The 25,616-nt window shown below is 43.2% G+C and overlaps 1 protein-coding gene across 1 annotated transcript in view; it reads right to left on the bottom strand.

Moving 5' to 3' along the window:
- Window positions 1-25,616, bottom strand: part of RRP12 (ribosomal RNA processing 12 homolog) — a 438,408-nt gene that overhangs the window by 146,799 nt on the left and 265,993 nt on the right. The window contains exons 22-23 of the mRNA XM_086922631.1: window positions 19,863-19,943; window positions 350-455 (exon numbers count right to left, since the gene is read on the bottom strand). Of these exons, the coding sequence (XP_086778757.1) occupies window positions 350-455; window positions 19,863-19,943 (187 nt within the window). The remainder of the gene's footprint in view (window positions 1-349; window positions 456-19,862; window positions 19,944-25,616) is intronic.

Raw genomic sequence — 25,616 nt, 5'->3', positions numbered from 1 at the left:
AACAGGCAAATAAGTAGCCAGTCTCGTGGGAATCACACCCAGCTTTCTGCAATCATAATAAAGGGAGTATAAACCATTGTCAACTCAGGTTTACTTGCTCCCTTTCTTTTATTAGGTATTCTAATGCAGCATTAGCCGAGTTGGATAGTCTACAAAAAACAAAGTGGAAATGCCTGAACTAATCTTAACCATTAGTAATTACTATGTGTAGCATTTAATTCCATCATTTCTACGACCCCCCACAGCTACTCTTCCAGAGCGCCTAATAAACTTAGATTACAGGACAATTATATATACTTACTGTGGTAAATGTGGATAATAATAAAGACAAGTAAATTAACACAGTTACCTTGAGGATCTTGGTTAAAACGAAGAAAAGCCTTTCCAATCTCTGCCAGCAAGGTGTACGCATTCTTCCGTGCACTCACAGCCACCTCCTTGGTGCAGATTATCACCTGTCGAGAAGATCTCAGGTCAGGCTATAGAACCAATGGTCAAAAGGATGTCCTACGCCACTAATATTCACCAACAAAAACTCAATAACTGCGCTCAACCTCTTTAAAATGAAAAGGAAATATTAGGAGCGTTGTTACGAAGTTTGGAGAAGGGCAAGAAAGCCTCTAATGAGAAGCACATCAATTATGTGCACACTGGTTTAGCAAAGTGGAAGTACAGAATTTCTCAATAAAGACTCCTCATCGGGTGTACGAAACTGACAACAGTAAAACCTTCAGCAAGGCCAATAATATTCACCATCACTAGCTCGAAGACCATTAGATAATTTAGTGCCTCCCACGCCATCTCCTCCGTCTCAGCCGGTTTCCACAAATTATAGATGGGTATCTGAATAACTGTGATGTTTTATAATAAGGGGTTTTGAGGGACTTCTGATATACGGAGTTGTCCAGGAGGTCATTATAAAATCAACAAAAGTAAAAACATGCCCTCCATTTTGTTTCTCATCTGTTATTTTATGTTCTATATTGATCGAATACCTGTGCGCTCTCATTAACCAACTTTAAGAATTGTTGGAACTGCAAGGTTGAGTTTGCGGAGTGATATTTTTAAAAATACAGATAACCCGACTAATAGCTCATCATTCTCGGGTAGACAAAGGCATGTTTATTAGGAACTATGAGCAGTGTTATTTAGATTTCTGTTATTTTTTAATTGCTGGTCTAGGTAAATTAAGGAATTACTTGGGTTTTGCGTTCTGTTGGTTGCTAGTCTGCTAAACGGCGTTTGGCAAGTAAACACTGGTGAGCATTTGCAATAGTTGGATTAGTAAAATCCTGTTCACGATAGTGAACAGCTATGGGGCCAATATATAACACTTAAAATTTTAAATAGCTAACAGTGAAGCTCCTCACTGAGGGGTTCGAAGTGACATTAGATAGGCAACGAGAGCGAAACTCGGGTTATCTATGAAACCACCTAGAATACAGAGCTGAAATACATCTACATTTACAATATACACATTTATAGTTTAGGATTATGTATGGCATCCTTTTTATGTGTGTGGTTCATACAATGAATGCTGTAACCAGTGGGAAGATGTGGTCGTGAACCATGTTTGGGTGATGAGGCCTGCAATCTCTAGTGCACAGAGTACTGAAGAGTGAGTGTCAATGAGCAGGAGTTGGAATGTGTGTTCTGTAGTTCAAGGTGTGTGGTAGTTTGAGGGATGTGCACAAGGTGTTATGTGAATGCTATGGAGTGCCTGGGTCATCAACATCTGGGTGCAATTTTGGAAATAGTCAGTATGGGATGCTGGGTGAGACAATTTTACCTTGTAGGTTTCAGTAGAGCAGGGGTTCTGGCCCAAGGCCCTAACAAACGATATCCTTGTCTATGTTCAGCCTTTGCTGGGGATGCCCTGGTAATTGGATTCCCTGAAGAGTTGAAGGAAAGAAGTGAGGTCACTTTCTGTACAGATGGGTTGATTGGGAATGCAGTGGTGTCACATCTGGTACAGATGGATAATGGTAAATATGTCCTCTCTAGATTTAATGAAAACATATATTCTCTTGACAGACGTGACACCTGCTGCTATTGTGGCAACATTTGTAACCAAGCTATTATTCACTCTATTTATTTTGTTAGTTATTTTGTGTGTGTTTTTTTGATTATGACACAGAAACAATTTATATAGGATTTACTTGCCAAAATATATTTAAACTATTTGTATTTTTTTAAATACTCAATTATATCCCTTATACGTTTTGATTTACTGCACAATTCTTATACTTTATTTTTCTCGTTCTCCCAACAAAGCATTTTAAACATTTTCTCTCTGCTGATCTCATTTGGGCTCTCTAAGAACTCGGAGGTTAGTGATCACATCCCTAGCCATGACTTGGTCGTTTTTTGTCACTTTTATATTGCTGTTAGAAAGTGGCCATGGGTGGGGGGGGGGGGGGGGGGGGGAGGGGGGCGCGTGGCTTGCGCCCGAGGAAGATGGCGGCATTCCTGTGGCTCCCTTGAGGTGACGGGGCTTTCCGAGGGATTTTCTGGCTTCACCCGAGTCTTGGAGGTCGGCAAAACTGCATAAATCAAGGTCGGAATGTGAGAGCCTCTAAATGGAAGTATTTCCATGTTCTTTCTGGCAAGCTTTGACCTTTTATTAACCTTTCTGCTCACAGCTGAAGTATCTGTGACAGATGCCTAACTGCCACGCGCTGAGGAAGCCAGCTTTCCTTTCTCTGGCAGCGCAGATATATGCAGGTTAACAAACTGAACTAAAGTGAGAAGAACTCTTCATTTAAACTTTGCAGTGATTAATTGCCTCACTTTGCATCCATTGCTCACTCTGTGAAACATATCGCTTCCCGACTAACTGAATGAAAATTGTGGCTTCAAAGCAGCCTGCGCACTGAGGAGATTATTTCCCTTGTGCCTGTATTTCTTCAAAAGGAGCAATGTTTTATTCATTTACTGACCGTACTTCACTGGTTATGAATGTTTCACACTAGAAGTCATGTAGAAAACTGAATTTGGACATTACTCCCATGCACTTGTATTAGCAGGCTTTACATGGGCATTTCAGTACCTTGTTTTTGTGTTGCTAATGTGTATGTGCAAATATCTGCATTTCTTAATTGTGTTTCTCTCAGAGCCTACAATGTTATAATAGTGTGCTACGAGATTATTTAAGGTGGCTCTCTTGGATATGGTATCAAGCTAAGTAGGTGGTATGGTTTACTTGGGCATAGACACACTCTTGTAATGCATTGTGGTGACTTACATTTCATACATATATTTTCTTCCATTTAAGCAAATAGATATCACTTTTATATTTCACTTCATGCTTCTTGGTAAATGTATGTTTTGATATTCTGTCATGCGCCAAATGCCTGCAAATTCTGTTACAGTGTGCCTTGCCCACTATTACTAGGTGTAATTCGCACTAACGTTCTACCTTGCAGCTTTTTATAACCTTTTAGTTTTGTACAACCTCTTCTGTATAGCTTTTAATTCTTCCCATTGTATGGGTAGTTTAAAAAAAAAAAATATATATATATATATATATATCTTCATTGCACATATCCTCACAGCGCAGATTTATTATCCATCCAAAGCCACGTGTGAACTTTTCTCTATTACATTTTCATAATGTTGTGCTAATTCTTTACAGTATCTTTTTTGTTATTATTGTTTTAATATTGCCATGCTTACAGTGATAGGTCAGTCTGCCCTAGTGTTGGGGTCACATTATTTCTGATCTTAATACGGCGTTTCTTCTCCTGCACATTACTGTTCTATGTCTTTGGATTGTTTTTCTCAAGTCTATGGGCAGGACATCTAGAACTTTACAGATATCTACACCTTCTCCTCGGAAACTTTTGATTCATCTCAGCTCACGCTATAACTGTTTATCCATGGAGGATTCAGTTGCTTCATCGTCCAAAGGTGCATTGCCTTCACAGATTGCCTCAGTCTCGACTGTTTCCAAAACATCTACAAAAAGATTGAAAAAAGATCCTCCCTCTCCACCTAAACAGACTGCTTCTGTTACAATGGATCTAATACTGGAGGAGATTAGAGCTCTACGTCCGTTCATGGAAGAGACCAAATCCACACTTCAGATGCTCTCTGACAAATGGTCAGCAATGGATCAACGAGTCAACACGTTAGAGCAGAACTTTGGCTCTTTATCTTCTACTTCTAAAGTAGACTCTCTTTGTTCACAGGTCTCCGCACTTCACAAACAAGTTGAGCAGTTGGAAAACTGAAATAGGCGGAATAACCTTCGAATTTATGGTCTTCCTGAAGGGACAGAAGGCTCGGATCCTCCAACTTTCTTTAAATCCTTCCTTCCAATGCTCCTTAAGCTACCTGAAGGCACCATGTTGAATATACAGAGAGCTCACAGACTAGGCCCACCAATGCGTCAAGCATCTTCTTCTTCGCCACACAAACCGAGAGGAGTGATCTTGTACTTTTTGGAATATACTGACCTCTTAAAGATTCTATCAGCAGCTAGGGCAATGAATCGTATAATTTGGTCAGGAAATTCTCTGTTCTTCTCTCAGGATTACGCCAAATCGACAGCTGATCGACGCAAAGAATTTTTAGCATTGCGGCCACAATTACGCTCGTTGGGTGCACGATATGGTCTTTTTCACCCTTGCTTGTTTAAAGTGACATTCAATAATAAAACTACCACATATGAGGATCCAATTAAGTTGAAGAGCTTCCTGTACTCTCACCACAGCGATTCAATGGAGACCACTTCATCATTTAGTTCCAGCTAGTTTGTGTTAAGACTCTGTTTCTGGTTGCAGTATTCACATGTTTTCTCTTTTGGTTTTTATTCCATTTGCTATTTCTTGAAACTTTTGCTGCAGTTACTATGCGTTGTCATTGTTTGCAATATATCTAATCATTTTTTCTTCCTTCACAGGTTTCGGTAGAGTGTCTTCTCATACCTATGTTAGAGTATGTTCGTTATGCCCTTCCCTTCGCCTTCCCTTGTGGGTCCTGGACACGTCATTATTCCGTGTGGCCTTCCATCCCTCCACCCTTCGTATGTCTTGGACTGTTTGTAAGTTTTCTTTCTCCATTATTCTCTATTCTCTTCATGCTCTCTTTCTTCTTTTCTTTCTCCTTTTGCATATTCTCTTCTCTCATTGGTCTTCCACATTTCCTTTTTATACCCTGCAATCTTCCTTTCTCTTACAGAGGTTGCATTTTTGCTTTGCTTCCTTTCTTTCTTGTTTCTCATATCTAGTTCAGATCTCTTACTTTTTGTGCAGTTGGTTTGATATTGCTTGTATTTTTATTGATTTCACATGTCACTCTTATTGGAATTGTCCCTCAACTGGTTTTTTGATATGCTTTTCTAAAATTATGTTATGCCTTTGAAAATATTATCTTGGAATGTTCGAGGTTTACATTCACCAATCAAAAGACAGAGAGTATTATCCCACCTGGCCAAGCTCAACACAGATATAGCTTGTATACAGGAATCACATTTGTCGGCTGATGAATCTGCTAAATTGAAGAGGGGTTGGGTAGGCGAAGTTTATTTTTCTCCAGGTGATGGTAAACGTAATGGAGTCTTGATTTTGTTTAGAAAATCTCTCAATTAAAGTAGTAACGCATTCTGCAGACACTTCAGGTAGATGGGTGCTAGTGAATCTCACTCTAGATAACGTCCCTATTTCTATTTTAAATGTTTATGCTCCTACGAGTGGCGACACCACTTTTTGGACCTCCCTCGCACCGCTTATCACTCAATACTACGTTGATAATTTCATCCTTGTGGGTGACTGCAATGAAGTTTTTGACCCATTTTTGGATAGACACTCAGTTAGTGCATACATTCCTCATAAGTCTCAAAAATCTTTTACACAACTCATTACACAATACAAACTTACTGACGCCTGGAGACTCTGCAATCCCACTTTGCGAGAATACTCCTTCTTTTCACCCCTCATCAAACTCAATCACGCTTGGATTATTTTTTTTATCTCTCATCAACTTAGCCAATCCCTTATTTCTTCTGACATTGGCTCCATCTTAATTTCTGATCATGCCCCAGTCTCCATTGTTTTAGATGTATTACAAAAACCTGCTTCTATTAAAAAATGGCGTTTCAATAATGCTCTCCTTCTCGATGCACAGTTTGTTTCTTCTTTCACATCCTTTTTTCATGAATATTTTTTGTTAAATCACATGGATGAAGTTCCATTCCCTGTAGTTTGGGACGCTTTCAGAGCATTAGCTAGAGATTTCATCATTCACTATGTTTCTCGTAAACGGAAGAAAGCCCAACAAGCCACCAATGACCTCCTTTCTAAAATTAAAAAATTAGAGCACTTATATTACACTTCCAAATCAAAGGATTGTTTAAATGATCTTATCGCCACCAAAATTCAATTTAATAAAGATTCCACGTACAATGCCTCCAATTTCTTCTTAAAATCTAGTGCCAAGTTTTATGGTGGACAGAATAAGGCTGGGAAATTGCTGGCCAACTATCTAAAGGTAAAGCAGAACAAGGTCAATATTGAATCTATCTATTGTTGTGATGGGCCACTAAAACACAAAAGTGAAGATATCCTACAGGAGTTTTTGCATTTTTATGAAACATTGTATTAGTCTGAATCATCTTCTTCTGAACAAGACATTTCCCAATTTTTGTCCAAGATTTCCTCTCCTTTCGACACTCTTCCGGATCTTTCCTCTTTAGAATCAGACCTTACGCAGAAAGATCTCCTTCAAGCTCTTAACTCTCTCAAACATGGTAAAGCTCCAGGTCCCGACGGTTTCACTGTTGAATTCTTCTCCTGTTTCTCAAAACTACTTATTCCCAAATTACATACTCTTCTTTCCACTTTCCTTCAAACTGGTTCCGCTTCTGTCTCTTTCTCTGATGCCCTTATTTGCATTATCCCAAAACCAGGTAAAGATCCACAACATTGTAAAAATTATCGCCCTATTTCTTTAGTAAATATCGACTATAAAAATTTTTCAAAGGCTTTAGCATTGCGTTTAGAATCTTTTTTACCCGAGCTTTTAGGAAAAGAGCAATCCGGTTTCGTTAAAGGTAGACTGCTGACGGATAATACTAGATTGTTTTTTGACATTCTCTCTAAGACCTCGCATAGCTCTCCTCCCCTTGCAGCTATAGCCCTGGATGCAGAGAAAGCTTTTGATCGAGTTGAATGACCATATCTGTTTAGTACTCTGAAGTGGTTTGGTTTTGGTCCAAAGATTTCCACCCTGATTTCGTTCCTTTATTCCCGCCCTAGAGCAGCAATTTCGGCAAACGGTACCTTATCCTCTTACTTTTCTCTTAATAGAGGGGTTAGACAGGGATGACCACTTTCACCTTTATTATTTAATCTTGCTTTAGAGCCTTTCCTTTTGAGAATTCGTAAGAATGCTAATATACATGGTTTTAATTTCCACGACTCTGATATTAAGATGGCAGCATACGCTGACGATGTATTATTATTTCTCTCCCAACCAAAAGCATCCCTCCCTGCTTTTTTGGATGAAGTGAATTCATTTGCACAAGTATCTGGCTACAACTTAAATAAGGATAAATGTGAGATTTTGCCACTTACCAAACTCACTCTCAAGGACGATTTCTCTGCTTCGGGCTTTACTTGGAGCCCTAACTATTAAATATTTGGGTCTCCATTTTACTTCTTCTCTTTCGGGCACAGTTACTAAGTGTATGGATGACTGTTTACAAAAATTGACTACTCACTAGCAAATGGCATCCTCTATATCTATCGTGGTGGGGAAGATTAGATACAATCAAGATGATGCTCTCTCCCATTGTGCTATTTACAATATCTAACATACCGTTTTCTATCCCTTTGAAATGTTTCAAGAAAATGAACTCTATTTTATCTTCCTTTTTGTGGGGACATAAAAAGTCTCGTATGTCTTTGTCCAAATTAATGTGTTCTAAAAGAGAGGGTGGGGTAAACTTTCCGAATTTTGCCTTATATCATAAATCCTTTTTATTGAATCAAGTGTCGAACTGGATTACGGATTCCGCATCATCCTCTCCTCTCTGGTTGGCCTTAGAAAAGTCTTTAATATCCCCCTTTTCTTTCAAAGAATATCTTATGTTTTCTCGTAAACCTCAATCTTTATCTACTCCTATTCTTAAGTATACCTCCAAAATCCTTCCTTCCTTCCTTCCTTCCTTCCTTCCTTCCTTCCTTCCTTCCTTTCCTGTTTCATCCTTTTTTGATCAACCTATTTGGCACAATACATCTATATTAATTAACAATAAGCCGATTTTTTGGAAATTCTGGAGTTCACGTGGCCTTATCTGGGTGCATCAAATGTTTCACCAAAATCAGATCATCCCATTTGCATTAGCTGCTACTTCTTTCAATCTACCTCCCGCTTTTCGAGTTAAATATTCATTATTGTCACACGCATTACAACTTGCCTACGATGCTTCCCTTGCTGCACCTCCTCCATCAAACCACGTATCCTCGGATATGTCTTCACTGAGCTCTTTACTTCTTAAACAACCTAAAGCTTCAAAAATCTACGCTTTGCTTCAAACTCAGTCTTCATCTCGCACGAAAACCACAACTGAAGAAACCTGGGAAAAAGACCTAGAAGTCTCTTGGCCTATTGAGCTATGGGACAAATTATGGCTTAAGATTCGTAGATCTTCCAGAGCTGCTAATACTACTCAAACACTATTTTTTATTTATAATCGTTTATTATTTTCACCACTAGTTCTTAGTAAACAATACCCAGATGCTTCTGATAAGTGTTGGTCCTGCTCCTTACCATGTGCAGATCTTTTCCACATGCTTTTTAGTTGTTCCCATGTTCATAATTTTTGGCGGCAAGTTTGGTCTCAAATTAACAAGATTTATTCCTCTAATCACTCCTTCTCTTTATCTCACATTTTCTTAGGGAGTGTTTCCCCCATCTGGGATCATTGCACTTTCAGGGTTAGAATAATTGACTTATTGTTGGCAGTAGCTTTCCAGCAAATAACTAAAAATTGGAAGGATTTTACCAAAATATCTTATCAGGCTTGGTGGTATGCTGTTTGCTATAATCACAGGTTAGATACAACTTTTGTCAACCCCTTGGCTTTAGCTGCCAAGCGAAAAGAATTGTGGAGTCCAGTCACACTATTTTTTGATTTAAGTGCTCAGAGTTCTCTGCCTTTGTCCCCGTTACAACAAGAAGTTCCTAAACCTCCATGAATTCCTGTATTTTGTTAAACATATTAATATTATTTTTGCTTTTCTTGTAATTACAATGTATATTTAGTATATCTTTTATTACCTTATATCATACCAGTTGCCAATTTTGCTTATATTTATTCTCAATTTTTGATGTTTCTTTTTGTAGCTTATATTAATACCTTTAATTATCTTGATGTATACTTTTGCTTGTTATTTTCTTTGTCTTACTTTGTAAGCTTATGTCATATTCTTTCAATAAAATTTTTCTGAACTTAAAAAAAAAGAAAGTGGCCATGCAAGATAAATCAAGTGCGCATTACAGATCGGTATCGCTACCCTCATTTTTTTTTAACGACTAAATATATAAACGTTATCAATGAGGTATTTATGTATATACGGTTCTCATGTGTGTTTTTTAATAGGCTATATTCAATTTTGCATTATATCCCATTACAATGTATCAGATATCATGTCTTTACTATTTGCATGATTTGAAATTGTGTATGAACTTGTGCCCTTTATACCCTTTAATTCTGTCATATATGTTTGAGACATCTTAAATTGGAAGTCTGTCTTTCTGAGTTATATTTTTATCACTATATTATAACTATAGATTTACTCTGAATGGGTTTCATTCTGCTTCAATGGTGGCAGGAGTACTGTTAATAATAATCACTAGGACAATTACATTACATTTGTTGAGCTTGCCTCACTTTATTTACTGTATCAGATTATGTATAACTATCGCTGTAGAGTTCTTTAAAGAGGCAACACTTCAATTCTTTCCTAAATTGGAGCAGCGTTAGGGCGGTTCTGATGGACAAAGAGCTCAGTGCATAGATGGAGGAGACCTGCTGTCTTGTATTTTTTCACTTCTTAGTCTGCAGTCTGATAGTGTCCAGGCTTCAGGTGGCTGAGATTTAGTTTTGCAAATGATGCTGCTGCTTTGAAGATGGTGCAGGCTGACATGAGGAGTCGATGGAGTTCCATCTGGTTAGGAATAATGTGATTATATTTCTTCAAGACCTCGATAAAATGTGCTGCAACATGTAGCATGCCTCTAAGGGGTGCTTCTGTGAAGTCTGGGTAAACAACAACCATCCAGATGCAAGAACACGGGGCATGAAAAGCAGTTCTGAAGTCACTTTCTGAAAGAAATGGCTTGACATTCGCTAGAAGAGAGCTGGTTCTAGGCATCTGTGTTTCTTGGAAATGTTTTCCTTGAGGGTGAAGTTGGTGTCCAGGGTAAATCTAAGTGACTTGGCATTTGGTGGAAGTTTGGGTTCGAAGCTGTCAAGGTCCATGACATTGAGCCCTATTTGTACAGTATCTTGTATATTTTCCTTGACTAATAACAGGAATTCTGTCTTGGCTAGGTTAAGCTTCAAGTAGGCATTGGACATCCAGGTCTGGATGATGCGCAAGCAGTATTTGAGGCTTTGAATGTCTGAAGCAGAGGAGAATTTCAAGTAGAGTGGGTTATCATTGGCTTATTGGTGAATCTTGGTGCGGTTGTCTGTTAGTACAGCATCATCCATGTATAGTCTGGAGAGGACAAGAAACAATATGGAGCACGGGCGACTTCGTAGGTAATCGGGTTCTTTTGTGACCTGGATGTGCCCATGTGAACAAACTGGTGTAGGTGGGAAAAGTGAAACAAGAACCAGTAAAGGACATTACTGGTGAATCCCATGCAAGACTCTAGGACGCACATGAGGATGGGATGGTGGACTGTGTCAAAAGCAGCTGAGAGGTCTGGCAGTATCAGGAGGCAGGGGTCATCTTCATTTGTGGACAGAGAGCATCGTCTAGGAGGTATACGTTAGCAGTTTCTGTGCTGCAGTGTGACTGGAAGCCAGACTGGTAGTCCTGCAGTAGATGACTAGCACTGATGTGGTCTTGGAGTTGACCACAGACTGCTTTTTCAATGAGCTTGCAGATGAATGGTAGATTCATAATGGGCCAGTATTTGGCGAGGTCATGAGAATCTAGTGTAGGTTTAGTTTGGATTGGTAGGATCTGGGCTGTCTCAAGAGCTTCTGGGAAGATGTCTTGAGGGAGAAGGGCACTTACAATGGTAAATATGGGTAGGAAACAATCTCCAGAGAGAGCTTTGATGAAGGATAAGGGCGAGACATTTTCATAAGAAATGTCTTTGAATGAGTTGATTAAGTCAGCAATATCTGGGAGAGATAGGGGTTTAAAGGGTGATCATAACAGAATTCTAGGGGAAGGGGTGGTGCAAGAATTAACGTTGGTTTGGTGTCATCTAGGTGCTGTTGGATCGTCTGTATTTTTCACAGTAGAGGTTGATGACACTGCACTTTTCTGTGGAGTGAGAAATAGTTGGGCCCAGCAGGGGGCTGATGCAGTGTTTGATTATCTTGAACAGCGTTGTGCTTCTGGTGGCAGCTTTGCTGATAGTATTGGTATAGCACTTTGCTTTGGCTGATGTAATACGCTGTTTGGGTGTTGAGCCAGATTACTTCAGTATCAAGAGGCTCTTAGGACTTCTGTTTTTCTTCCATTTTCTTTCCTGTCTGCGGATGGTACATTTATTGTCAGGAAGGTTTTAAGAGTACCAGGGTGCTGAAGGCTTTGGGAATGAACTTGGGTGTTGTAATTGGGACACAGATGTTCACATAGCTTTCCAAAAAAATGTTGAAGCTGTTTAGCTGGCATCGGACATGTAGTTGATAGGGTGAAAGAGGAGGTCCAGCATTAGGTTATCTATTGAGAAGTGTTTTCAGAATATGAAAGTTTCCTCATCTCTTTTGTGTTAACCTTCTTTTGTTTGTGGGATGCTAAGCATGCAGATCAGGATGGAAAAGTGGTCGGCCCAGTCCAGTTTCCATTAGATTGTTAGTGATCCCGAGAAGACAATGTCTAAGATGTGGCCTTTGGAGCGTGTTTGTTCCGTGACAAGCTGTACCATACGTTGTGTGCATCAATGACGTTTAAGACTATGCTTCTTGTCCTTTTTTTGACGTTGTGTTTTGTGGGAGGTTTAAGTCACCCAAGAGGGTAGTGTGGGTATGTCACAAGAACCAGTTGGTGAGGATTTCTGAGAATTCATTCATGAAGTCCTTACGCTGCCTGTAGATGTGATGAAAGGTGGCAGTCTAAGTTGTAGAGAAAGGGAAATGGCACATCAGCAGCTCAATGGAGTTGAGTATTACTAGCTTGCCTGGGTACTCTGATAAGGCCCTTCATAAACTCTTTAATAATTTCCGTTGACCACAGCGAGAGTTCCCCAGGCTTTCTGTGAAACCTAGAAATTGCAGCTGGGTGTACCTTGATAGAGGAGTAACCCAACTTTAGCTTTGCTACATGAAGTAAGTAAGGCAAAATTTGCTCAAGAGTCAAGAGCAGAGGATGTGTGTCATTTTCCACACACAACTAGCAAAGTCTTTCCCATTTCACAGCGCATGCCCTATTAGTGGAAGAAGCTCTGGCCCGCTGAAAGATGGACTTGCAATCTGGAGCGATATCTAGATTTGTAAATTCAGAGCTGTGAGGTTCAAAGCTGATAAACTCAGAGATTTTATCTGAGGATGAACAATCTGGCCGTTGTCAATGTACAGCAGGTTTGGCCATGGTTGAAAGAGAATGTGTGGAGAGATGGAGCAGAAAAAGCTCTGGGAACCAAAACTGTCTCAGCCATGCTGGAGCGAGGACAATGAGATTACATGGTTCCTTCTTCATTTTGCTCAGCACACTTGGGATGAGGGCGAATGAATGGAAAGCATATGCGAACATTCCTGTCAACTCCATCTGCAGAGCGTTTCCCCAAGCGTTGGCCTGAGGAGACCTGCTGGCGAACGTTTCGTATTTCTTGTTGCTCGAAGTCACAGAGAGGTCCAGATTTGGAGTGCCCCATAGCCTGAAAACTCGCTGCAGCACTTTCCAATCTAATTCCCATTCATTGTGCATTCGTTCTGCTCAGAGAATCCGCCCACTCAATGTCCACCCCTGGGTCATGCTCCATCTGCAACGTTATGTTGTGCTGAATTAACCATCTCCAAATTTCTTGGTCTTGGTCTTGGTCTGATAACGTGAGAGATCTGGTGCCCCCTTGCTTGGCTAGCTTGAACATCAGGAACGCCTGAAGACCTAAATATACGGCCCTCAACTCCAATAGATTGATGTGTAATTGCTTTTCTTGAATGGACCATTTTTCCGTGGATTCGAGACTCCTGAAGATGAGCTCCCCAACCATCCATTAAAGCATCAGTGTTCATATAAAACTGTCCTGTGCCACCTGGAACGATAGACCCGGAGAGATATTGCAGTCCTTCTCCCACCATGACCGTGCCGGTTTCATTGCCAGAGAAAGAAGGATGATTTCCTCGAAGGTGCCCTGTGCCTGAATCCACTGTTTGTCTAACTGCTCTTGAAGAGGCCCATTTGGAGCCGGTAATTCTGAATTAGTGGGAAGCATGAGGACAGCATCCCCAGTAAAGATTTGGACACTTTTAGAGAAGTGGACTCTCTTGCACGCAGGAGGGATGCTAAGAGCATTATCTTTTGCTTGCGTTCTGGAGTGGGAAACGCCTTCAATCTGGTGTCCAGTATTGCTCCGGGACACATAAGTTTCTAACTTGGAATCAACTTGTTGAGTTGCAAGCCTAGATATGTGAACAGCTTTTGACAAGCCCATGTAGACTCTCTTGCTGAGTGGTAAGAAGGCCCCTTCACCAGCCAGTCATCCAGGTAGGGATACACCTGATGGCCCTGCATTCTCAGGAAAGCTGCCACCAGAGCCATACATTTCGTGAAGGAGCTGAGCGAAGGCCGAAGGGCAAACCCTTGAACGGGCAGTGATCCCAAGCCATCACGAACCTTAGGAATTGGAGATGTTTTGCCAGAATAGGAATGTGGAAAAATGCATTGAGGAGATAGAGAGACGCTAAAAAATCTCCCTTGTTTACCAACAAGAGAATGTCCTGCAGGGGCAACATTCTGAATGATTGTTTATTGATGTATTTGTTCAGCTGTCTGAGGTCTATGACCTGTCTCCATTTCCTAAACTTTCTTTATGAGGAAGAAATTGGAATAGAAGCCTGTCCCTCGTTGACTGAGAGGAATTTTTTCTATCACCCCCTTTTGCAGCAAGATCGAGATTTCCTGATTTAGTAAAGGAAGATGGTGATGTATTTTCCTTAAGGGCGGATTCCGAGGAGGCTTGTGAACAAATTCCAGACTGTGGCTCAAACGGATGATGTGTAGTACCCATTTGTCCTTTGTAATGGCTTGCCATGGACTCAGAAAAGGAGAAAGATGATGGGACTGCAGAGGCTGAAGTCGAGATGAGGTGGCTGGCGTAAGAGAAACGCCACTGTTTTCTAGATGAGTCTTGCGATTTTCCTTGTGCTGAAGACTTAAGTCGAGCTGACTGTTGGCTGTATGAGACATTGGAAATACTGCTGATGTTGCTGTCCTTCATATTGTGGTCTGTACCATTGTTGGGAATACGGCTGAAATCTGTAGGACTGATTGGTGTTCTTTGCTGGAACTGACCTCATCCTCTTCCCCCAAGAAAGGACTGATAACGTCTTTGTTCCAACATGCCCAAAGAACGAGCCTTCTCAGTATCCTTTTCGATATCCTTAAGTTCTTCGTCCACATGTTTCCAAAACAGGTTTTTCCCATCAAAGGGCATGTCTAACACTTTCAAATGTACCTCAGGGCGGAAAGACGTCGCCCTCTGCCACTCCTGTCTACGGAGAACAGTGGCTCCTTGCATTTGTCTAAAAGCAATTGAAGACAAATCCATTGCCGAGTTACTCACTTCGGATGAAGCTCTAGTACCTTCCTGTAGCAGGTCTTTTGCTTCCTTCTTTTTGTCTTCGGGAAGATATTCAAGAAGAGGTGCAAGGTCTGACCATAACTGGCGGTCGCATCGCCCCAAGATTGCTGAGGCATTAGAGGCCTTGATGGAAGTGGCGGCCATAGTAGCGAAACGTCTGCCTATGCGGTCAAGCCATTTTCCTTCTCTGTCTGGAGGCACAGCACAAGGAGACTGACCAATCAAACACGCCGGAGCTGAATTGGGTGCCTTGTATTTCTTCTCCATCCTCAGCAAAACAGCTTGGACCAAGGCTGGATTATTCATAATCTTGAATCCCTGGCTCCATATATAATCCACAATAGGTATGAATCGAACAGACTTCTTGGCCAGATCCTTAAAATCATAAAGGAAGCATTCATTTTGAACTACAAGCAAAGGCAAGTCAAATCTTCTAGAAGCCCTCTCCAGTAGTTCGTGGAAGCCCCCAATATCTCCCGGAGGAAACTTGCTGGAGGAGAGGAAGGTGACGGCTAAAATGGAGCCACGTAATCATCCCACTCCTGACCAACTAAATCAGGATCCTAAATGAACTGACCTTCTTCAGATTGATTATCAGCTTCACTCTCTATGTAATTGTCCTGAATTGCAATGCATCAAGGAGACTGTCTGTCTTCCTGCACAGCAGGTGGTGGAGCAACCACTGGCAGTGGCGGTACTTGAATGCTTCGGTCTCCAGGCGTCAGCGGAACCGGAGCACAAGAATCCGGAAAATGCTTGAAGTAATCGTTTACCATGTGTCTCAGGTCGGAAACCAGGGAAGTTGGCACCAGCTTGGAATCCTTTTTAACATCCTGAAGCTCTTCGTAAGCCTCATATGGACAGTATTTCTGAAAAGAAACGCAACGCTGAGCCCGAGGACGACCTGTGAAGGAGTAGTCCCCTTTCAAATACTCAGACGTGTCCTGCCCCTGTGCCTCCTTTTCCACAGCTCTGTCCTGGCATTTAAACCTGAGCTGGGAAGGGCTGTAAGCTGGACCAAACAGACATTCACCTCCCGATTCCTCCGTATCCCGAAGGTGAGAAGGAGGCAGAGGTGAAATCTTTGACAAAGAAGACAAACCTGGAGACTTCTGGATATAGTGGAGGCTCCTAAAGACCTGTTTTTGCTCCATCGATGATGAGATGTGTGAAAGGTAATTGTCGTTAAAACCAGCAACAAAGAAGGTGATTTAAAAACTGTTGACCGAGTGGTCATCGACGGAGCTGTCGTCGTCGACGGTGTTCCCGGCGAAGGGGCCGTAGGCGAAATCGTTGACGCAGAGGTCGTCGCCTTTGAACCCATCAGCGATGCCATCGACGGGGAAAATGATGTCATCGTATTCGTTGACAAGGCCGTCGCCACAACCGTCGTTGAAGCGTTTGTCGCCAAACACACTGATGTAGCTGGAGTTCTCGATGACGGGTCCGTTGACAGAGCTTTTTTCCATCGACTGAGCCTGTTTTAGAGGTGTGACATGCAGAGAAGCAGCAGCAGATTTCTTCAAGCCAGAATCTTTTTGTTTTAGAGCTGCTTTATCGACAGATGAGATTGTTTGTCTTTAAGAATCATCCTTCATTGAGGTAGAGCCCTCATTTTTAGAATTCCTCTCAGCTGAGAATGGCCCAGGGATCTCTTCCACATCAGATCCAGAATCAGATTTAGATTTTTTTCTTCTGGAGCCATAAGAACAACCTAGCTTCTCTATCCTTTAGAGTCTTGGCTGAAAAGGTTCTACAATATTTACAGTTCTTGGCTGTATGCTTAGGATAAAGGCAATACAGTCTCCAGAGAAAGGTCTTGCCTACCCACAGGATATGCAGGGTCTAATGAGCCTCTTCTTAGATCCCTCTGACATTGTTAAGTAAAGAATTGAAATCAAACAGTACCTTGAAGTAAATAGCAGGGTAAAAAGTTCACAAACTGACAAACCTGAGCAGAGCTCAGGGAGACTGCCTTACACAAGACGTGTGGTTAGAAATCTGAGATCTGGTGGTTCAGCTGGGGAGTTGAGGTCTAGGGCTCGGCGAAACGGTGGCCCACATCCTCCTGGACCTGTCAGCCGCCTTCGACACTGTCTGTCACCACACACTACGAACACGCCTCCACAACGCTGGGATCCAAGAGAAGGCCCTGGACTGTACCACCTCCTTCCTCTCCGGCAGAACACAGAGCGTCCGCCTTCCCCCCCCCCTTGCGCTCCGAAGCCACCGAGATAATCTGCGGCATACCCCAGGGCTCATCCCTCAGCCCAACTCTGTTTAACATCTACATGGCACCGCTCGCCCACATCGCCCATCGGCATGACCTCAACATCCTCTCCTACGCCGATGACACCCAGCTGATACTCTCCCTCACCAAGGACCCCCACACCGCCAAAACCAACCTTCACGAAGGAATGAAGGCCGTTGCTGAATGGATGAGGAACAGCCGACTGAAGCTGAACTCGGACAAGACCGAGGTCCTCATCCTCGGATCCAACCCTTCGGCCTGGGACGACTCCTGGTGGCCGATCGCACTGAGAACCACTCCAACACCCACTGACCACGCACGCAACCTAGGGGTCATCCTCGACTCCACCCTCTCCATGACTAAACAGGTCAACACCGTCTCCGCCTCCTGCTTCAACACCCTCTGCATGCTCTTTAGGATCTACAAGTGGATCCCCACTGAAACGAGAAGAACAGTCACCAAGGCCCTTGTCAGCAGTAGGTTGGACTATGGAAACGCCCTCTACGCAGGAGCCTCAGCCAAACTCATGAGACTGCTCCAACGTATCCGGAACGTCTCTGCACGTCTGATCCCCGAAATCCCTCGCCGCAGCCACATCACACCTCACGAGAGACCTGCACTGGCTCCCGGTCAACAAGAAGATAACCTTCAAGCTCCTCACCCACGCACACAAGGCACTCCACAACACGGAACCAACGTACCTCAACAGACGACTCAGCTTCTACACCCCCACCCGCCAGCTCTGCTCCGCCGCCCTCGCTACAGTCCCCCGCTTCCGAAGAGCGACCTCAGGCAGAAGATCGTTCTCCCACCTCGCCGCAAAGACCTGGAACACCCTCCCCATCCACCTACGGCAGACCCAAGACCTGCTGACCTTCAGAAAACTCCTCAAGACCTGGCTTTTCGAGCAGTAGCAGCATTCCCCACCCCAGCGCCTTGAGAGCCTCACGTGTGAGTAGTGCGCTTTACAAATGATATGATTGATTGATTGATCTCCGATTGGTCAAAGTTTGGACCTACATAAAGATCAGGTAGCATAATCCCTAAAATACAACTGATTAAATAAAATGGAAGAATGACTAAATATAGTGGTGTACTGCAGTTACAGAAAACAGGATAGGAATTCATGCAAAGCAAACGCAAGGTTTTGCGTGCAGCTAAAATAGAAAATAAGTGCAAGAAGCTTTTCAGCAGAAAAGGTACCGGATTGGTTGCGCTCCCCAATGGGAAAAGAACTGGAGGGCGTCATTAGACGTCCCAAAGATTGGCAATAATGCTTGAGCAGATTTGTAAAATGACTATCTGTTCTTACGTAGCAAGGACTAGTAGTCAATTTTAACTATGAAAAAAAGGACAGTGGAAGATACTATTAGGCAGGGAGGCAATTGAGAAGTTCAAGGCACTGAATGAAGCTGTGGCCTTGCTGTCGCCACTTCTTCAGAGGAATTCTATAAAGAAGCACAAAAAAGCAAAAACTGTTTTCTTCACAGTTTACAAGAAACCCACAAAAACGCTGGCCAAATAGTGCACATACAACTCCGATCTCAAATCTCCCACTCCAAGGAAAATGTCTTGCATCTGGTCAGAGGCATCGGCCAACATCTCAGCCCCCGGGCTCTCACTTTCTATTCCACTGGACGCCGCCAGATTGATTTCAAGTTGCCTGCCTTGACTTCAGCTGAGAAGGCTAATTAAGGATATTTGCTGAACTATTAAAAACTATTCCAAGAGAGAACATGAGGGGTAACAGGGATTATATTTAGCAGACAGCTACAGTAAGGTCCGAAGACCGGTAGTATAATTTAGAAATGACCCATTATGTTCTTGAACAAATGCCATTATCAGCTTTTATCAAGAAGCATTCCCGATGGCAAAGAGTAGCAAAATCAGATACTTAAATAAGCCCAGCTTACTGCTGAACTGATGGTGTGTCCGTTTTTTTATTCAGCACTCTAAACCTTGCTATTTCCATCAAAGCTCATCATTTTGGTTCATGGTACAGTTTTACAGTAATAGAACAGTAAAAGTCTCCTTTTTCTGCACATTATTCTCATCAGATTGAGACCCAAGTCTTGCAGTATCTCAAACCAGCGAGATGTGCAAATGTGACATTGATATAAAGGACCAGCTACCGAGATGGATGAGCATTAACTTGGAGTACACACTGTAAATCAAACTAACATTGTACAATGTGATAAACACTGTGCCACTACTAAACATATGAAAATTCAGAAAATCTGAGCCGCTTGGCTTCTGGGGTAGTACAATAATATTAATCACCCTTTTTTGCAATTCAGAAGGGAAACACAACTTTATTTTCCTGCCCCATTTACCTAATTCTAGATAGTGACCTATGAGCTCATCTACATAAAATATAAACCAATAAAAAGAGTTTAAAATCAAAACAATTGGAAGCCAGAGGCTGTGAAAGCCCTGACATGAGAACACATTTATACTGCATTATCTGCAACATCTAACAGTGCAACAAAGAATGTATTGGCACGCTCACCCCAAAAACTGAGCACACACCCTACTTTATAAGAGCATTAATAGAATAATTATCCAATATGATTAGTGTTAGAAAAAAGCACAAACTTTGCATTACACACTTTAATCTCACCTCAGGAATAAGGGCTGTTATGAAGGCTTCATGGTCTACCATTAGTTGCTTCACTACATGAATCAGGCACTTCAACCTTGGCTGCCAATAGAAACATAAAATCAGATAAAACAAGCAGTCACAAACGAATATCAGATAGAGATGCTAGATTTAAAACTGCCTGTGTTAATACATGTCAGCCGTTCAAGATACCAAACAAACCACTTAGGAGCTTTAAATGGAGTTTAACATACATAACCATGTCAGCAGCCCAATGTCCATGGCAAGGTATTCATGCCTGTCCACGTTCAACTTAACAAACTAGTTACTTACCATTGGTAATGATTTTTCTGGTAGAGACTGTATATAACTGTGCAGTCATCACCTTTTGAATATTTCCCCAAGTTTCAGACTGAATTCCGAAAATTGTGAGCAGTACCTCTGCGTGCCAGTAGGTGAGCACAATTCACGGAGCGAGGAGGATGGGAGGGTTGGTGAGGGATCTGTGGCTAGACAGAATCTGTACCAGAAAGATCCTTGCAGAGGGCAAGTAACTTGTTCTTCTGATGAAGACTTCAAACTACAGATTCCTCACGTTTTGAATAGACACCAGAGCAGTACCTATAAGGAGGTGGGCCTATGAACTGGCTCAGACGAAAAGGTCCAGTAGGACCGAGCGTGTGAAATACCCCTTTCGGCAACCAGGGCTGTCGAGGCAGTAGTGCTTTGTGAAATTATGGCGTGAAGCCCACGTAGCCAACTGGCATATGTCCAGGACAGAAGCCCCCACATGCCAATGCAGTGGCAGCAGCGTTGGCCCTGGTAGAATGAGCTTGTAATCCTTCCGGTGGATTCTTTTTGCACATTGCATAGTAGATCATGATGCAGAGTACAATTGAGCTGGAGATGGTCCTTTTCTGTACATCCTTGCCTTTTTTGTGCTCCAGTGAACCCGACAAAGAGCTGATCATCTACCCAGTGTTCTTCCATACCATCAAAGTAAAGACTCAGCTCTCTTTTGGGTCCAAGAAATGGGAGTTTTTCTACCTCTTTAGAGAGGAGAGGCGGAACACAAATCGCCAGCAGAGTGATGGTTTGATTGACTTGGAATCACAACTTTAGGCAAGATAGGATGCTCCTGTCTGGAGAACTAGTTTATCTGGGAAGAACATGGTGTATGGAGGCTGGATGGAAAGAGCCTGCAGCTCACTCACCAACTGCAATGATGTTATGGCCATGAACAATACTGGCTAGAGGATAAGCAGCCATAGAGGGCACCTGTGGAAAGGCTCAAGTTAAGGTCCCACTGTGACATGACAATGGGAAGGGAAGGAAACAAATAACGCATCACAACCTGTGATTTAAACAATGAAGTTTGGTCCGGCAACCATAAAAGAGCCCGAAAGGTACACTAAAACTGTGCCAAAAACAAAGCCTTGCAATACAAATAACAGAATGTCACTTAACTTGGCCTGGAGAAGAGGTATCAGCGTGAGGGCATACAGGAGTCCTGAGGCAACAGGTCTCCTAGAGAGAGGCTCCTTGTAGTCTAGCCCTGCCTAGACTTACCTGGACAACTCCTCCGACTAGACACGGCCTTTGCGGACCCTGAGCCTCCTGCCTCTGCTACAGCTCTCACTCTTGGCTCCACTCTGCACTCTTTGCTCTCTTCACACACTTTGCCTTTCTCACTTTGCTGTGTTTTGCAATCTCTACTTGTTTCTGCACTCATTGCTCATTTCTCTCACTCTGTGTTCTTTCTTTCTCACTTGGCTGCATTTTGCACTCTTTTCCAGTTTCTGCACTCTTTGCCTTGTCCGTTGTTCTCACTCACTCAGCTCTCATTCTGCTCGCTTTGTGCTCTCTTTGCTTCTACTCTTTTACTCTTTTCTTCTTTTTGCTCAATTGTCTCCCCTGTGCTCGTCTTTTGCCTCTTTTACCTTGCTTTCTCTGCGCCCTTGCTGCCAGTGTTTCTGCCTCCCGCAAATCTCTCCTTACCTGCAATTTCCTGGGCTGTTGCTCCATTCCTGGGGTCCTGTTAAACCCTGTGTGGAGAGCATGGGACTCACGTCTGAGCATACCCATCCCACTCGGGGTGACAAATGCAAAAACAACAGTTGATGGACAGAATGCAGAACAATGTCATACATTCACCCCAGTACAGAGATCTGGGCCTAAATCCATCGTTTTTTTGCACTCCAAACCACCTCAGTTCAGACATGGCCAGGGTCAAGACTGATTTGCATATGGCTATGTCTGAACTGGGGTGGCTTGGTGAGCAAAATAACGATGGATTAAACCCAGATCTGTGACTGGGGGTGAATGTTTTGCCATTGTGCAACATTCCGTCCATCATCTTGTGTGTTTTGCTGTTCTCCCAATATGAAGTGCCTACATTTCGAACTATCAATCAGAGCATCCTACACCCGTATCAGAACCTTTGTCTACCGACCACTGGGATCACAAACCACTTTCACCGTCAACATTGCTGACTGCTTCGCCCTCCTGGCCATCTACTTCAACAACTGCATCCTACTAAGAGATTTTAACTTCCACCTGAAAGACAGAACACCACCAACACCACTGCACTTCTTAAGAGCCTAGGGATCCCAGTATTGACAGAATAAGTCATCGAACACATACACTTACCGGACTCACCCTCAATCCCGTCTTCACCACCTTCAAGGACACTGAAATCCGAGTTACCAAGCCTCTCAACCGAAGTGGCCACTCCATTGTACAATTCTGAATAAGCTTCCCCCAACAAAGAAACCCGCCACCACAAGCCTGGCCAGGCGCAACATCTCTGAATCCAACTGGCTTGACACCCTGAGCCAGAATCAGCCGATGACCTCCACAGCAACATCAACATCCCAACAAATGGATCACAATATTTGGCAACTCCCTGGAACATTGTAAACACAACACATAGGAGGACACGAAAGGAGGCCATCTGGTAAAATGAGGAACTAAACACAACAACAGAACACTGCATACAACTGGAATGAAAATGGAGAACAAACAACTATGAAAACAACAGATATTGAAAGCAGCCCAGAGACCCTACCCAAGCGAGTCAAGGGAACCAAAAAGAAGGCCCTAGCAGAGTGCATGTACAGCAGCTCCAAGAATTCACCTTACCACAGTCTGCCACATTCAGCATCACTCCGTCGCAAGAACTATGTGAAAACCTCTGACTTCTTCAGCAAAAAAAAATCGAAGCCCTCTACAACAACTTCGACCCCCAGCCAAACTACCACACCCTTACCATGAGCCTACTCACAAGCAACCATGGAAAGCCCTGATTTCCTAGGAAATATTCACTGTGGAAGAAACAGCCAACATCATAAGAACCATTCACTCCAGGTATCCAACTGACCCATGCCCCACCACATTTACAATATGGGTGCCTCCCCCATCAGCAAAGTCTGCACTTACACCCTAAAACAAATCCATCACCTCCGAAACTTTCCCAGATACCTGGAAACATGCGAGGAGCAACGCACTGGTAAAGAATTCTTTGGCAGACCCCACTCAACGAGAAAACTACCGTCCATATCTCCCTTCTACCCTACTCAGCCATGGTCATGGAGAACACCATTAACAAGCAATTCACTCACTACCTTAAAGCACACCAGCTCGTAAACCTCACACAATCCTGTTTGTGGCCCAACCTCAGCTTCGAGACTACCCCTATCACAGACATCAGACTGGTCCTCGACCATGGAGATACAGCGGCCCTCAAACTGCTCGACCTTTCAGTGGCCTTCGACACAGTCCTCCACTCCATGATCTGAAGACTACATAAAAAAAGATATCCAAGGACCTCGCCTTCAACTGGATCTGCTCCTTCCCTATAGGAAGAGCACAAAAATTCAACTCAACAGCGAACACATAGAAGGCCAAGAACCTCATATGCAGTCGCCGAAGGATCTTACCTCAGTATAACGCTTCTCAACATCTACAAGATCCCGCTGGTGGACCTCATCAGATCACACAACATCAACATACTCTACTATACAGACAACATCCACCTGATACACTCCCTGCCGGACAAAAACCCTACAACAAAATCAAATTTGCCACCTGCATAACCACAGTAGCCACTTGGATAAAATCCAGGAACCTCAAACTCAAAACAAGCAAAACTGAAGAGGTGAACTTCAGAAGAAAAGTCAACGCCTAGGATTCCATCTAGTGGTCAATAGACCTCGCCTCCCCCCTCACCCCCCACCCAAACGCGCAAGAAAGTTTAGAATTATCCTGGACAACAAGCTCAGCATGACAGTCCAATGAAATGTAGTTACAGCCACATCATGAGGATACTGCAAAAGATCTTAATATGGCTACTGGTGAACACCAGGAAGACCGCTACACAGGCCCGAATTACGAGCAGAAACGACTATAGCCACACACACTACACAGGAATTTCTAAGAAGCTCCGAAAAAGGCTCCAACCCATCCATAACGCCACAGCAAGGTTCATCCTCAACCTACCTTGCTGCACCCATACCACCACACATCTCCGAGAACTTCACTGGCTTCCCATGCACAAACACACCCAATTCAAATTCCTCACACACACATACAAACTACACAACACAGGCCCGACTACCTCAACAGCCTCATACACTTCCATGTACCTTCCAGGAACCTTTGCTCAGCTGGACTCTTACCAGCACACATATTCCTAGCATTGATGAAGGGACAGCCATAGGTTGTGCCTTCCCCTATACCACCCCTCATGGCGCTGAATGACCGCCCATCTCACATTAGGGCCACCTCTTAACTTCTTGAGTTGCCAAGAAGCTGGATACATGGCTTTTTGAATCAGTCCAAGGTTGCTGGTGTCGACTCACCTGCAAAGTGCCTGGATACCCTCACGGGTGATTAGGGCACTATACAAGTAGACATAAACTCCAACGAGCCTAAGTGCTGATATTGCTCGTTCTTTTGAGTGGCAAACTGATAAAGTCAAGGTTCTCCGCATTCACAGAAGATATCTTCATCACCTCTGGGTGTAACTGCCACTATTGATCAGCTAGGTGTCAACTGTTGAGTTTGCCTATCCTGGAATTCAAAGATCCTGCCACATGGTTCGCCACCAGGATGATTCTGTGGCAGTCCAGCCATTTCCAGAGGTGTGGTGCCTCTAATCTCCACCCCTCCAAGATGACCCCTTAACCCAGAAGGGATTAATCTGCCACTGTCAACTAGGTGGGAGAGGGGTCTGCGCTGAGCCAATTGCATTGAAGGAACCACCACAGCATACCTTCAGCAGTCTCCTCCAAAACCTGGACATGGTCATAGAGGTCCCCTTGGTTCTAGGCCCTATAAGACATCAGATCCTACTGCAGTGCCCGCATATGACACATGACATGCTTGACCAGCAGGAGGCCATCACATCCAATAGCCTTAGAGTCAACCTCATTGAAAGCCAGGACAAAGGATGCATGTCCTGGCCTATCCTTTCTGGGGGATAGGCACGAAACCAATGAAAGGGAGCATCTAAGAAGTAGTCAGTTGTGACTTTGGCACGTTGATAGTGAATCCCAAAGAGGACAGGAGTTTTGCTGTAGTCTGGAGGTGGTTGACAACTGCTTCGGGCTAGCCAGCCTTCAACAGCCAGTTGTTGAAAAGGGGAGGAAATAAAAAAGGAAAAGAGCAAAAGTGGGACCCCCCCCCCCGTTCAAAGGTGTGCAGAAACTCCCATCACTTTCCTGAATAATTGACAGGCACTGGTGAGACCAAAGCGGAGAACAGCAAACTGAAAAT

The sequence above is a fragment of the Lissotriton vulgaris genome, chromosome 5 (genome assembly GCF_964263255.1).
Source record: "Lissotriton vulgaris chromosome 5, aLisVul1.2, whole genome shotgun sequence".
NCBI lineage: Eukaryota > Metazoa > Chordata > Amphibia > Caudata > Salamandridae > Lissotriton > Lissotriton vulgaris.
The sequence above is the reverse complement of the archived record's forward strand: the minus strand, read 5'-3'. Positions and strand labels throughout refer to the sequence as shown.